The 13,595-nt window shown below is 41.5% G+C and overlaps 1 protein-coding gene across 9 annotated transcripts in view; it reads right to left on the bottom strand.

Annotated features, from left to right (window-relative positions):
- Nucleotides 1-13,595, bottom strand: part of LOC108700315 (pleckstrin homology domain-containing family G member 3) — a 58,721-nt gene that overhangs the window by 1,807 nt on the left and 43,319 nt on the right. For 4 of the 9 annotated variants that reach the window (XM_041575375.1, XM_041575376.1, XM_041575377.1 and 1 more), the window contains exons 8-17: nt 13,392-13,574; nt 13,104-13,196; nt 11,966-12,052; nt 11,395-11,428; nt 10,240-10,326; nt 8,543-8,553; nt 6,340-6,618; nt 5,479-5,592; nt 3,536-3,649; nt 774-2,163 (exon numbers count right to left, since the gene is read on the bottom strand). In XM_041575375.1, the coding sequence (XP_041431309.1) occupies nt 774-2,163; nt 3,536-3,649; nt 5,479-5,592; nt 6,340-6,618; nt 8,543-8,553; nt 10,240-10,326; nt 11,395-11,428; nt 11,966-12,052; nt 13,104-13,196; nt 13,392-13,574 (2,392 nt within the window). The remainder of the gene's footprint in view (nt 1-773; nt 2,164-3,535; nt 3,650-5,478; nt 5,593-6,339; nt 6,619-8,542; nt 8,554-10,239; nt 10,327-11,394; nt 11,429-11,965; nt 12,053-13,103; nt 13,197-13,391; nt 13,575-13,595) is intronic. The other 5 variants (XM_041575370.1, XM_041575371.1, XM_041575372.1 and 2 more) reach the window with 5 other exon arrangements.

Genomic DNA, 13,595 nt, shown 5'->3' with positions numbered 1-13,595 from the left:
GGCACTAAGTTTGCCCAGGAGCAGTAACCCATAGCAGCCAATCAGCAGGTAGAATCAACTAGTCACCTGTTCAAAAGCAAACATCTTATTGGTTACTGCTACAGGGCAAACTTAAAAGTGTAACATGAAAACAATAATTGCAAATTGTATCAGAATATCTCGACATTATACATCGTGAAACTCCCAGGTGACTTCAGACATCCTTATACTTTACAAAATGTTCCATTATTCCCTATAAATCAATCCTATTAGTGTGTTTTTACATCTTTATTAGTTGCCTTAAGGCAGTGATCCCCAACCAGTAGCTCGTGAGTAACATGTTGCTCTCCAGCGCCTTGGATGTTGCTCCCAGTGGCCTCAAAGCAGGAGCTTATTTTTGAATCCCAGGCTTGGAAGCAAGTTTTGGTTGTACTAAAACCAGGGGTACTACCAAACAGAGCCTCCTGTAGGCTGCCAGTCCACATAGGGGCTACCGAATGGCCAATCACATCACTTAATTGGCACCCCAAGAACATTTTTCATGCTTGTGTTGCTCCCCAACTAGTTTTTCTTCTGAATTTTGCTCACGGATTCAAAAGATTGAGGATCCCTGCCTTAAGGCATTAGGCTCCACATTGCAAAAGGACCCCTTATCCAGAAAAGCCCAGGTCTTAAGCATTCTGACAGATCTTATATTCAAATCATGTTAAACACATCCATATAGACACAGAAGCTTCCTATATTTACCTTATTAAACCTTGGTGTTATCCACCATATAAAGGCATTAGTCTCACCTTTCTTATTCTGTTTTTCCTCTTGCACAGCAGGCAGACTGTTCCTTCTGAGATCCTCCTCGATCTCCTTCAGTTGCCTTTGTGGTACTGGCTTGTTGCATTTGATCCTCTGACTGTACTGCCTGGCCAGCTGATACACCTTGTTCTTCATCTTCTCCGACATGTCTTCGTCCATGCAGTTGGCCAGTTGCATTATCTTGGAGTGTAACTTCCCAGGTGTTTTATACTCATTGAAACCTGTGTTACTCAGAACAGATCCGAAATGTTTAGGAGAGGTGCTTTCTGGTGTAGGAAGAGGGGATTCCTCTGCTATAGTACTCAGATCACTGTCTTCCAGTATAAGCAGCGGTTCATGAGATTCCACACGATTTTCAAGGTCATTGTGTGCTTTGCTTTCACTACCGTTGGCTTCTGCAACAGCTGAGGCCTCTTTCCATGCATTTACCTTTTCAATCTCGTCCCAGACTTTAATCATTTCATCTGGTGCCCGGAACTCTTCATCAGTAATGGGTGCTGAATGGTCTGACACACCATTTGTGGCTGGTTCCACCATCAGTTCACTTTGGGTTCCTACCTGTTCTGGCTCACTAGATATTGGATCTGTCAAGGAAGTGTGTCTACTGGTATTACTAGAAGAACTAGACATTCTCTGCCTTGATAAAGAACTCTGGGCAGTATCAAATCGGGGCAGGCTGTTAATCTTAAATACAGAGTTTCTAACAAGTCCAGTGGGGATATAGTTTAAGCTCTCTCTGCGCTTGATGCTAAAAGATGCATCCTGGTGTTCTGCATCATCATAATAAGTTTTGATTTTGTCAAGGAGTTGTCTGTCTTGGATGGAGAGAATGGAGTCCCTTCTCTTACATGCGGGCCTCTCTTCAAACACATTCTCCGTGCTTGCAGAGTTTGCCTTATTAAGAGTGGCGTCGAGAATATCGACAACAGTATCACTAGAATGTTCTGGGAAGTCACTTGTACCATTCTGATAAATAATGGTGTCAGTACATTTCAGATTGATCAAACTACTGCAGCGGCTGGTTAATCTGGGGGTAATGTAGCCAATGACTTTCCCATCATCCAAAGCCATGCTGCTCCTCCTGGATATGCTGCTTATAAACCTCTCCGCAATGACACTGGCCTGGTCCAAAACAGAAGGAGGGAGGATACTTGTCGATTCATGGGCTGGTGCCTCCTCTTCCTCTTCTTCACTGCTGAAAGTCTTTGAGTCTTCTCTACTTTCAGCTTCTTCATTCTCCACTTGCTCATGGACTTCTGGGTGAGCTGAGCTTTCATCTTTCTCTGTCTCTCTATTTTCCGAGGGGACGGATTGTTGATTCTCAGAAGAGCTGATAACCACGGCTTTGTAGATCTCTTCTGGCACTGAATTCTCCTTATTCATTTCATATACAGAAGTAATGAGAGAGACAAATATGGATAAATTAGTAACATAAAGTCTTAGAAACCTAGCGATCCCCTCAAAATCCTAAAGCAAGCACCTGGATCTTACCTACAGGACTGGCTGAGAATCTGTAAGCCATTGTGTAACTAGCAGCAACTGGATTAATCAAGTTGATCAACATTCACTAAATCTATGTAATTCAAAATTCCTCCATCTTTGGGTAGGAAAGCTTTTGTTTTTAACTCTCATTCTAGTGCTCCAGTTGGTGAAGCCCAAGTGGTCACCTTGCTGCCTGCATATAAAATTGCATATTATCATGATATTTACAGTTACCTGCATTCTTTACAGTAATTTTGGTGGCAATGTTACAGAGAAGTAAAGTCACATCTCTTCTAGCTTTGAATACCACAGCCTGGCCCAATGCAAGTCTTCTGCACTCATCTGACCCCTCTGTGCGCCACCTCCTTATTCTATTCCTACTCTCCCCACACACTGCTCAAGGATTCTAAAATCATGGATTCTAAAATGCAGGGTCCAGCCCTCCACTACCTTTGTGTCTTTTAAGGTGGCCATAGACCAAGAGATTTGCTTGTTTGGTGATGTCGCCAAACGAGCAGATCTCTCCCCGATATGCCCACACTGAAGTGAGCGATATCGGGCTGATCCGATCGTGGGCCCTAGGGGGACCGCATAAACACACAGATGCGGCCGCAATCCAACGGGATTTGTTAACCCGCCCGATCGAGATCTGGTCGACTTTTGCCCAAATATCGATCAGGGAAGCCCGTCGGATGGCGCCACACACGGGCCAATAAGCTGCCGACTCGGTCTGTCGCCAGCTTTTATCAGCCCGTGTATTGGGGCCTTTAGGCAACTTGCTTCGGCTGCTTACCCCTACTGCTGGCCCTATTGAAGCCATTCTTGTTGCCTTTGTACTTATCTAAGAAAAATGGCTGACCGTGGGATGGGTTTATATTAATGGCATACTGCAATAATAAGCTGAGGAGTTCCTTGCATATCAATAAGTCTACAGTAAGAGGGAAAGCTACTGGGGCGGTGCTGGTTCTTGTTTGTGAAAGCCATCAACCATCTAGTCCAACGATTTATTGAGCCTGGATGTTCTTATGTTCTCAGTTAACAAGCTCCAACCACTTGCTCTATGGCTTTTAGCTCTACTGTGCCACCCAAAATACAGTATCACATATGAATTATGATAATTCCAAGACACAGCTACATATAATCAGCACCCTACATTTCGCTGCATGATGCCCCAAACACAGCAGCCTGTTTATAAATAGTATTGGAGAATTTCTGAAGCAAACCCACCAGTTTTTTGGTGATTATGTTCCTTTAAGTAACCTACTTCTTGATGCCCAGATGAAACGTCCACACTCCTCCTCTTCTCTGCATTCCCACATGACTGGCTGTTTTGTCTCTTGCAGCCTTTTGGTGCCTCTCTCTGCACAGGATCTTTAGTCTGTAAGAAAAACAAATAAGAATTGTGTTAAGCTGGTCAATAGAGGTCCTCATTATACCCATATGCACTGCTTATCAACAAAGCCAGGGCAAATGATGGCTACAGTATCCTGCATCAAGCAAATCAGAGCACCTCAACTTCTCATGGAAGAGTTTATTGAATATTATGATAGAAAATGATAGACATTCTCCTTTTTGGTCCAAAACTTGGGAGAGCAAACATCTTGACGCCAATATTATAATTAGGAAGGACATGGTAAGAATGTTCTCTGAACAAGGTCTATGGGAATCGCCATCCAATGGAGTAATGTAGGACAGGTTATATGGTACTGCTGAATCAAAGACTAGAAATAAGGCTGTATCTATGTTCTCATGCCCAAATAATGTTTTTGCCCCATTGTGGCAAGCTAGTGCATATGGTATGAAAGGGGTTTGTGACTGTATGTTATATGGAAATGAAACACAAGGTTATTTAATGAAGCAAACAAACTTGCCTCGCTTTTTTTCACAATTCTTTAGCTGTTAAGGTCATGCGGTTAATTGACACTTGCGGTTCTTTATGTGGATACACAAAGTCATGCAGAAATCTATCACACCAGATGATACGAACCGTCTAATTAACTAAAAAAGCCATGCAGGTTCCTTTTAGCACGAATTACGGTTTTATTTAGGTCAGTTGCTCACTGTAAAGGCTGAATTAAGTTACTGGATGGCTAGACAAGGAGAAAGATAACAGAAAGACCCTCACCATAGGAGTGCCCCAAGTATAAAGCAAAATATCTAGTGATATTTACAGTTACCTGCATTCTTTACAGTAATTTTGGTGGCAATGTTACAGAGAAGTAAAGTCACATCTCTTCTAGCTTTGAATACCACAGCCTGGCCCAATGCAAGTCTTCTGCACTCATCTGACCCCTCTGTGCGCCACCTCCTTATTCTATTCCTACTCTCCCCACACACTGCTCAAGGATTCTAAAATCATGGATTCTAAAATGCAGGGTCCAGCCCTCCACTACCTTTGTGTCTTTTAAGGTGGCCATAGACCAAGAGATTTGCTTGTTTGGTGATGTCGCCAAACGAGCAGATCTCTCCCCGATATGCCCACACTGAAGTGAGCGATATCGGGCTGATCCGATCGTGGGCCCTAGGGGGACCGCATAAACACACAGATGCGGCCGCAATCCAACGGGATTTGTTAACCCGCCCGATCGAGATCTGGTCGACTTTTGCCCAAATATCGATCAGGGAAGCCCGTCGGATGGCGCCACACACGGGCCAATAAGCTGCCGACTCGGTCTGTCGCCAGCTTTTATCAGCCCGTGTATTGGGGCCTTTAGGCAACTTGCTTCGGCTGCTTACCCCTACTGCTGGCCCTATTGAAGCCATTCTTGTTGCCTTTGTACTTATCTAAGAAAAATGGCTGACCGTGGGATGGGTTTATATTAATGGCATACTGCAATAATAAGCTGAGGAGTTCCTTGCATATCAATAAGTCTACAGTAAGAGGGAAAGCTACTGGGGCGGTGCTGGTTCTTGTTTGTGAAAGCCATCAACCATCTAGTCCAACGATTTATTGAGCCTGGATGTTCTTATGTTCTCAGTTAACAAGCTCCAACCACTTGCTCTATGGCTTTTAGCTCTACTGTGCCACCCAAAATACAGTATCACATATGAATTATGATAATTCCAAGACACAGCTACATATAATCAGCACCCTACATTTCGCTGCATGATGCCCCAAACACAGCAGCCTGTTTATAAATAGTATTGGAGAATTTCTGAAGCAAACCCACCAGTTTTTTGGTGATTATGTTCCTTTAAGTAACCTACTTCTTGATGCCCAGATGAAACGTCCACACTCCTCCTCTTCTCTGCATTCCCACATGACTGGCTGTTTTGTCTCTTGCAGCCTTTTGGTGCCTCTCTCTGCACAGGATCTTTAGTCTGTAAGAAAAACAAATAAGAATTGTGTTAAGCTGGTCAATAGAGGTCCTCATTATACCCATATGCACTGCTTATCAACAAAGCCAGGGCAAATGATGGCTACAGTATCCTGCATCAAGCAAATCAGAGCACCTCAACTTCTCATGGAAGAGTTTATTGAATATTATGATAGAAAATGATAGACATTCTCCTTTTTGGTCCAAAACTTGGGAGAGCAAACATCTTGACGCCAATATTATAATTAGGAAGGACATGGTAAGAATGTTCTCTGAACAAGGTCTATGGGAATCGCCATCCAATGGAGTAATGTAGGACAGGTTATATGGTACTGCTGAATCAAAGACTAGAAATAAGGCTGTATCTATGTTCTCATGCCCAAATAATGTTTTTGCCCCATTGTGGCAAGCTAGTGCATATGGTATGAAAGGGGTTTGTGACTGTATGTTATATGGAAATGAAACACAAGGTTATTTAATGAAGCAAACAAACTTGCCTCGCTTTTTTTCACAATTCTTTAGCTGTTAAGGTCATGCGGTTAATTGACACTTGCGGTTCTTTATGTGGATACACAAAGTCATGCAGAAATCTATCACACCAGATGATACGAACCGTCTAATTAACTAAAAAAGCCATGCAGGTTCCTTTTAGCACGAATTACGGTTTTATTTAGGTCAGTTGCTCACTGTAAAGGCTGAATTAAGTTACTGGATGGCTAGACAAGGAGAAAGATAACAGAAAGACCCTCACCATAGGAGTGCCCCAAGTATAAAGCAAAGTCTTGGCTCTATAGTGCCAGCAATGTATGACAGCCAGTAGGGAGCTGGCAAAATCAGCTACCTGCTCATCATCATCATCATCATCTCCCAACTGTATCTCCTCCTCATCAGAGGCACTGAACTCTGTCACCGAGCTTCTACTCAGCTGTGTGTGGACAGGACTCTCCTTCTCTCCCTCAGCCTCCGGCTGCTCAAAGCTGCCATTACAAGGCTGTGAGATGTCCTCAAGATCTCCATCACTGCCTGCATGCTGGACACACAAAGTGGATTTTTCTTTTAGGTATTGGGCCAAGATATTGCACAATACAAATTGTTCCAGTTGCAGAAGGTCATACACAGTTCTCAATGGCCTTGACCAACCACACAACTCTGCTATGATATCCACCATGTAGGTCAGGTTCTTCTTGTCTAGATCTTTACACCATGTAAAGTGACCCCCATGATATAGTGCCACTGTCTCATCCCTACCATGGAGAACAATGGTCTAACCTACCTGCCCTTTTGATGTAATGCTCTGGCACCAACAAGGCAAGGACTTCTAACTTGTAGACTAACCAATGGCAATGATTATGGTCCCCAAAATCACATTTCTCTTGCCCTTACCCTTTTCAATTACAAATTGTACACTTGAAATTACAATATACACTTGAAATCAGCAGTAATTATAAACAGGGGTGCTTCACCAATGAGGCGAGTTGAGAAACTCGCCTCAGGCCGCAGCACCCCCCTGGTTGCCAGGGGCTGCAAAAATACCGCTCCTGGTAACTTTAATAGCCGAATTTCCATTTCTCAACCTGGAAATTCGTCTCTTCTAGTGTAGACAGCGCAATTGCATTCTCTGCACTGCGTTGTGGACCCCCCGACTCGACTCCATAGCTGAAAAGGTGAATGATGTGGGGGGGAGCACAGAAGGAAGGCCGCCTCGGGCTGCAAAATGGCCAGAATTGCCCCTGAATATAAAGCACAGAATGACAAAACAGTTTATGTTCCTTTTGTGTTCCTATAGCCTACTGAACCAAAGGAATGGAATTAGGCATTTTCTACCATTGGTTCAACAGATGCCGCCAAACTACACCTATGTGCATATGTATTGCTGGATAATGCAAAGCACCTGCAGGATATATATATAGATATATATATAGATATACATACACATATACACACAATCCTTGAACCTTCCGCACACCGTTCACTGAAGTCAACCCGTGTGCTTCTATAAAAAGCTGTATTATTTAGTCTTCGGAAAAAAATAGGTGCACACCAGGATTTGTTACAAAAGTTGAGAATCCATATTTTTATTTAATACATTAAAAACACAGTGTCGGACTGGGATGCCAGGGGCCCACCAGAAAACCTTAGGCTGAGGGCCCATATTCTAAACTATTGGAACCTCACTCAACCTCTTTATTCTCCTAGTCTCTTTTCTCTACAAACTATACTCTATTCTTCCATTATTAAACCTCTTTGTTCCCATAAAGAAATAGGGGATGACCATGAAATAGGCTAAATGGTTAGAAGCAAGAGGCCCACTGACACCTGGGCCCACCGGGAGTTTTGTGACAGTGAGTGAGTGACAGTGAGTGTGTGAGTGTGTGTGTGAGTGTGTGTGTGTGTATAAAATGTAAAAGAACAAATGATGAAATAGCAGAAGAACAGTTTTATTGAGGAGACTAATGTATTAATTTTTCATCAAAGTGAAAAAACACTAACCACAATGTGTCTAATAAACATGGGACAGTGTAGGGAGTAACATGTCATTAGACAGAGACAGCACATAACGGAAGTTAACAAAAAAACACAAATCTTCCATGACATAGTTACCATCACTTGGCAACAATCACAAATAGTAGCGAAACCATAACCCCAAAGGAATACTTATACAAAGACACAATATAATTAAGACAATAAGTTACATTGTCTTAATCGGAAGATACAATATCCAACCAAATGTAAGTCATAAGATCTCGGACAGTCACATTTTAAATCTCCATTATTATTATTCATCACATATTAAATCTCCATTGCCCCCAATATACAGTATATCTCACCAGTGGAGATGGAAACTCATCCAGGAGTAGGTTTTTGGTTTTGCTTTGTTGTTTCGGCTAGTGCCTACATTATTTTATATTTTGTGTCCCTTTATTCTAAAACAATGGAATGAAAATGGTTCTTACCTTTAATCCTGCTTTAGACCCCCAAAGAAGAAAAAGAAAAAAAAATAATTTAGAAATGGAAATTGTAACTTGTTACACTGCATCATGCAATTGTGTGGGTGGGTATCAAATGTAAGTATAGTGTGGACAAAATCATGGAAACACCTAAAAATATATTGATCTTTCTGAACTGTGTCAACTTATTTTGAAATTTGGTCATATAAGTCCTGAACAATGTTGTAGTGGCATAAAGGAGGATTCCTTGAAAAGATTTTTCTTTGTGGGATAAAAAAAAAAGATATTCTGGACGAAGCGTGTCAGTTGCCATCGCTTCATGCATAAAAGTGATCCAATCATCAGAACTTTTCTTCTTAGCAGATACATACTGCTTATATATTAGCTAAATATGGCTGCCCAGTGTATCAGCTTCTGTGATATTGTTCCTTCAAAGACATCATCCTTTTCTACATGCCATTATTTTGTCCATCCTAATATATATATATGTTTTAAAAAAAATCATATATATATAATAATAATAATAATAATATACACAGTGTACATGTGATTGATACTTACCTTTGTCATTCAACTGCTTTTCTACGGACTTGGAAGGTTCTAGGGATGCACCAAATCCAGGATTTGGTTTAGGATCCAGACAGAATTTGGTCTTTTTCAGCAGGATTCGGCCGAATCTTTCTGCCCGGCCGAACCGAATCCCAATTTGCATATGCAAATTAGGGACGGAGAGGGAAACTGCGAGACTTTTTGTCACAAAACAAGGAAGTAAAAAATGGTTTCCCCTTCCCACCCCTAATTTGCATATCCAAATTAGGATTTGGTTCGGTATTCGGCCGAATCTTTCACGAAGGATTCGGGAGTTCAACCGAATCCAAAATAGTGGATTCGGTGCATCCCTAGAAGGTTCTAAGTACAAAAACACAAAACAAAACATTATTCTATGGAAAATACAGAATAAGTGCACAAACATGATCTTACTTCAACCAGAATATTATTTTTAGTTTGCGGAAATGAAATATAGGCTCACTTTTTAGGGATGCACCGAATCCACTATTTTGGATTCGGTCGAACCCCCGAATCCTTTGCGAAAGATTCGGCCGAATACCGAACCGAAGGGGAAAACATTTTTTACTTGTTTTCTAACAAACAGGTCACGCAATTTCCCTCCCCTTCCCTAATTTGACATATGCAAATTAGGATTCAGATTCGGTTCAGAGGGCAGAAGGATTCGGCCGAATCCGAAACCTGCTGAAGAAGGCTGAATCCTAGCCGAATCCCAAACCAAATCCTGGATTCGGTGCATCCCTATCACTTTTACATTCTAGTTGTTTTTTTTTTTAAACAATCATTATATGGGCCTATCTGTATGCCACAAGGTGGCACTGTAACCCACTGGGTCAAAATCTAATATTTTCTATTCTCTCTGTACAATAAAAAATCCCTAGAGCCAAAAAAAGCTGGGTGGGAAGTCTGCACAGTCAGATGTATATATTTGCTGAACTTTTGCAACAGTTTAAAGGAAGTTATATGAAAATATGTCAGTCTACAATTCTTAATGGTCCAACCATAAATTAGCGATTACAGGCTGCACAGTGATATAATTGGTTGATGGAGCCTAGAAGAGTTTTACGTAGGGCGGTACATTTAGCTCAGGAGTCTATAGTGCTGAAGAAAAAAAAAGATTAGAAATGGGATCCTACCAGACTGTCTGCGTCCTGAGCGCTGGGTCACCGAGGGCTCAATGGTCTTCCTTTGCCTTTCCGGGCTGTATTTGTACCTTCCTTTATCTGAGAAACACATGAAAACACCCGGCTATGGCACAGTGCAGACTAATGAGAACACTAAAAACAAATAAATTGCTTCTACCTCATACAATTTGCTCCACAGCAGGAATTATTTGACAGGTGCATATATATATGTATATATACACTTGATACACTATATACACTTGATCTCTTTTCCCATTCATTTGTTTTTTCCTTTGTTTTTTACGTATGTTGTTTTTTCACTTATGCTGCCATTCACACGTCACTTCCTCTGCCTTCGGCCCTTTTTTTTACATTTTTTGATTTTGTTCCCGCCACTGTGTATTTATTTCCGTTTGTTTGACACATTTTTCACTTTGAAAAAAGCTGTTGTATCAGCCGAAACGTCAGCCATTGTTCACAATAAAAAGTTATTTATTATACCTAAGACCTGCGAGTGCGATCTCTACTACTTCTATATATATATATATATATATATATATATATATATATATATATATACATACATATATACACACACACACACACAGGTATGGGACCAGTTATCCAGAATGCTCGGGACCTGGGGTTTTCCGGATAACAGATCATTCCGTAATTTGGATCTTCATGCCTTAAGCCTACTAGAAAATCATATAAGCATAATAAACCCAATAGGCTGTTTTTTCCTCCAATAAGGATTAATTATATCTTAGTTGGGATCAAGTACAAGCTACTGTTTTATTATTACAGAGGAAACGGAAATCATTTTTAAAAATTTGGATTACTTGGATATGGGAGATGGGATTCCCATAATTCAGAGCTTTCGGGATAAGGGTCCTATAATATATATATACACATACATACCCCAGAGGAATTCCCCCCTAAAGCTGCCATCCTAAGCATCCGGTTCCTATATGGCCCTGTCAAATTCATGCACTATGATCAATTTTATCGATAGCCAATTAATCTGCCACTTTATTTTTGGAGTGTGGGAGACACCAGAGTAAATGGAGAAAAAAAAACCCTGTTGCCCTGGCTGAAAATCCAAACAAGACAAAGTCCATTTCATACAGGCTCCTGAGCTGCAAGAGGGTGATTGATCAGACTTACACACGTTATCCATTTCCAGTATTGCCTCCTTGGCCTGAAATAAATGGAGAGATTCGAATCAACACTGTTACACAAATAAACACTCCATCTTTTAAAACATTGAAATAAGAGATTTTAAGGTAAAAAAAAAAAAAGTTTTAAAAAGCAGCTCCTGAACATAGAAAGGGTCAATGCAGGACGTGTCGCTCAGGGGTTATTTTCCTATACAAGTGTCTCCACCAATCAGAATCATGTCTATGTCCTATGTTCTACTACTGTCCTTGCCCTGGGCTCTAGGGTATAGACTAGAGATCTAGTGGAGCATCCTATCACGGTGCTAAGATTAGGGATGCTGCTGTTTTCTCCCATAGTCCCAGAGTTACTGGGGGCAGGAGAAACTCCTTTTGACCCAAGAAGCATCTAGCACAGGTGGTTAACCCCTGAGCCACTGGTCTAGACAAATCCTTAAGGAGCTGTAAGAGGTTAAAAAGGTCTTTTAAAGCCTCTCCCCTTAACATAAGATGAACTGAAAAAAATACCCAATTGTTAAAGGGTTAATGCTTTCCGAAAGATAAGGAAACAGACACATTACCTTTTGGGGGATAATCGCATGGTGGTTCTCCAAAATAAGTTTCTTTATATGATGGGTCCAGACATGTTTCTCTTCAACGGTTTTGGCCTGGAGATGAGAGATTGAGTAACTGCACAAATGTTCTTAGCCTGTATCAGCGGAGCATTGGCAGAGGAGCTCAGCAGCGTCACGTTGGGGGCAATCACCAATTTCAGTGGCCGTGCAAGAGAATTAAGCAGAGGACTACTCAAAGCCCCCCGTGTATTTCCCACTCCCACAGTGACTGTTGTGAGGCTCTCTGTGGTTGCCTGGTTCAGACCCTGGCAAGGTTTTTCATTGCTAAGGACTTTTATAGGGTATTTATTTCTACTAGGGATGCACCAAATCCACTTTTATGGGTTCGGCTGAATCCTTTGTGAATACTGAACCGAATCCTAATTTGCATATGCAAGTTAGGGTCAGGAAAGGAAAAAGTGGGAAAAAATGTTTTACTTCCTTGTTTTGTGATGAAAAGTCCCTTCCCGCCCCTAATTTGCATATGCAGATTCGGATCGGCCAGGCTCAAGGATTCAGCCAAATCCGAATCCTGCTGAAAAAGGCCAAATCTCGGATTCGGTGCATCCCTAATTTATACACACTCCACCATAGTTTATAGCTTATAAAAACTACCTTTTTCCCCACGCTGGTAATAATGAAAACCCAGTGCAGAAGCATTTAAACACCTTTATATTGTAACACAATGGAGCCTGATATTTTGTCCATTCCAATCCTTTGCCTTAGCAGCTGTAATTTACTAGCGATTCACTGAATCCAGGATTCGGTTTGGGATACAGCCAGGATTTGGCCTTTTTCAGCAGGATTCAGATTCGGTCGAATCCTTCTGCCTGGCCGAACCAAATCTGAATCCTAATTTGCATATGCAAATTAGGGGCAGGAGGTAAATCGCCTGACTTTTTGTCACAAAACAAGAAAGTAAAAAGTGTTTTCCCCTTCCCACCCTTAATTATCATATGCAAATTAGGATTCGGTATTCGGCCAAATATTTTGCGAATCTTTCCAAAATAGTGGATTGGGTGCATCCCTATAATTTACACAGCTGCTGAATAGGGCTAGCTGGTGCTATTAAACATTCTTGATCTTTGCAAATGCAAATGCTTACCTGCACATTATGCTGCTGTTTGCTGTTCTTGTAATGAGTTACACTGAAGCAGAGGGAGTCCCGGGCACTGTCAATCAGCATCAAGCTTGAACACTGCAATATATAGTTATTAACATAGGAAAGCTAGGGATAACCAAGCAAATAACTGCTGCCTGTAGGAATAGCGTTTGGGCCCTTAATTGATAGACAGCAATATATGACTGTACATTTAGATGCACAGATGGGAACTTGCTTTCCACCAGCAGATAAGAACTTGCAGCATTGAAAAGAAAAGCAATAATTACTCACCGGGATATGTGTTTTGTAGACATAGTGTTCTCCACGTCTCTTAGTGATAAACAGGGCCTTATCAAAAAGGAAAAATGTCCTTTCACTACGGGCTCGCTGGATCCGAAATGTTCCCTCCAGCACCAGTTCTCCATATGCAGTGAGATCTATACCCTTCCAGTTCAACAGCAAAGACTGGATCTCCTGTCAGATCACACAGAGGGG

Source organism: Xenopus laevis, chromosome 8S (assembly GCF_017654675.1).
Source record: "Xenopus laevis strain J_2021 chromosome 8S, Xenopus_laevis_v10.1, whole genome shotgun sequence".
NCBI lineage: Eukaryota > Metazoa > Chordata > Amphibia > Anura > Pipidae > Xenopus > Xenopus laevis.
Note: the sequence above shows the minus strand (reverse complement) of the source record. Positions and strands in the feature narration are given on the sequence as shown.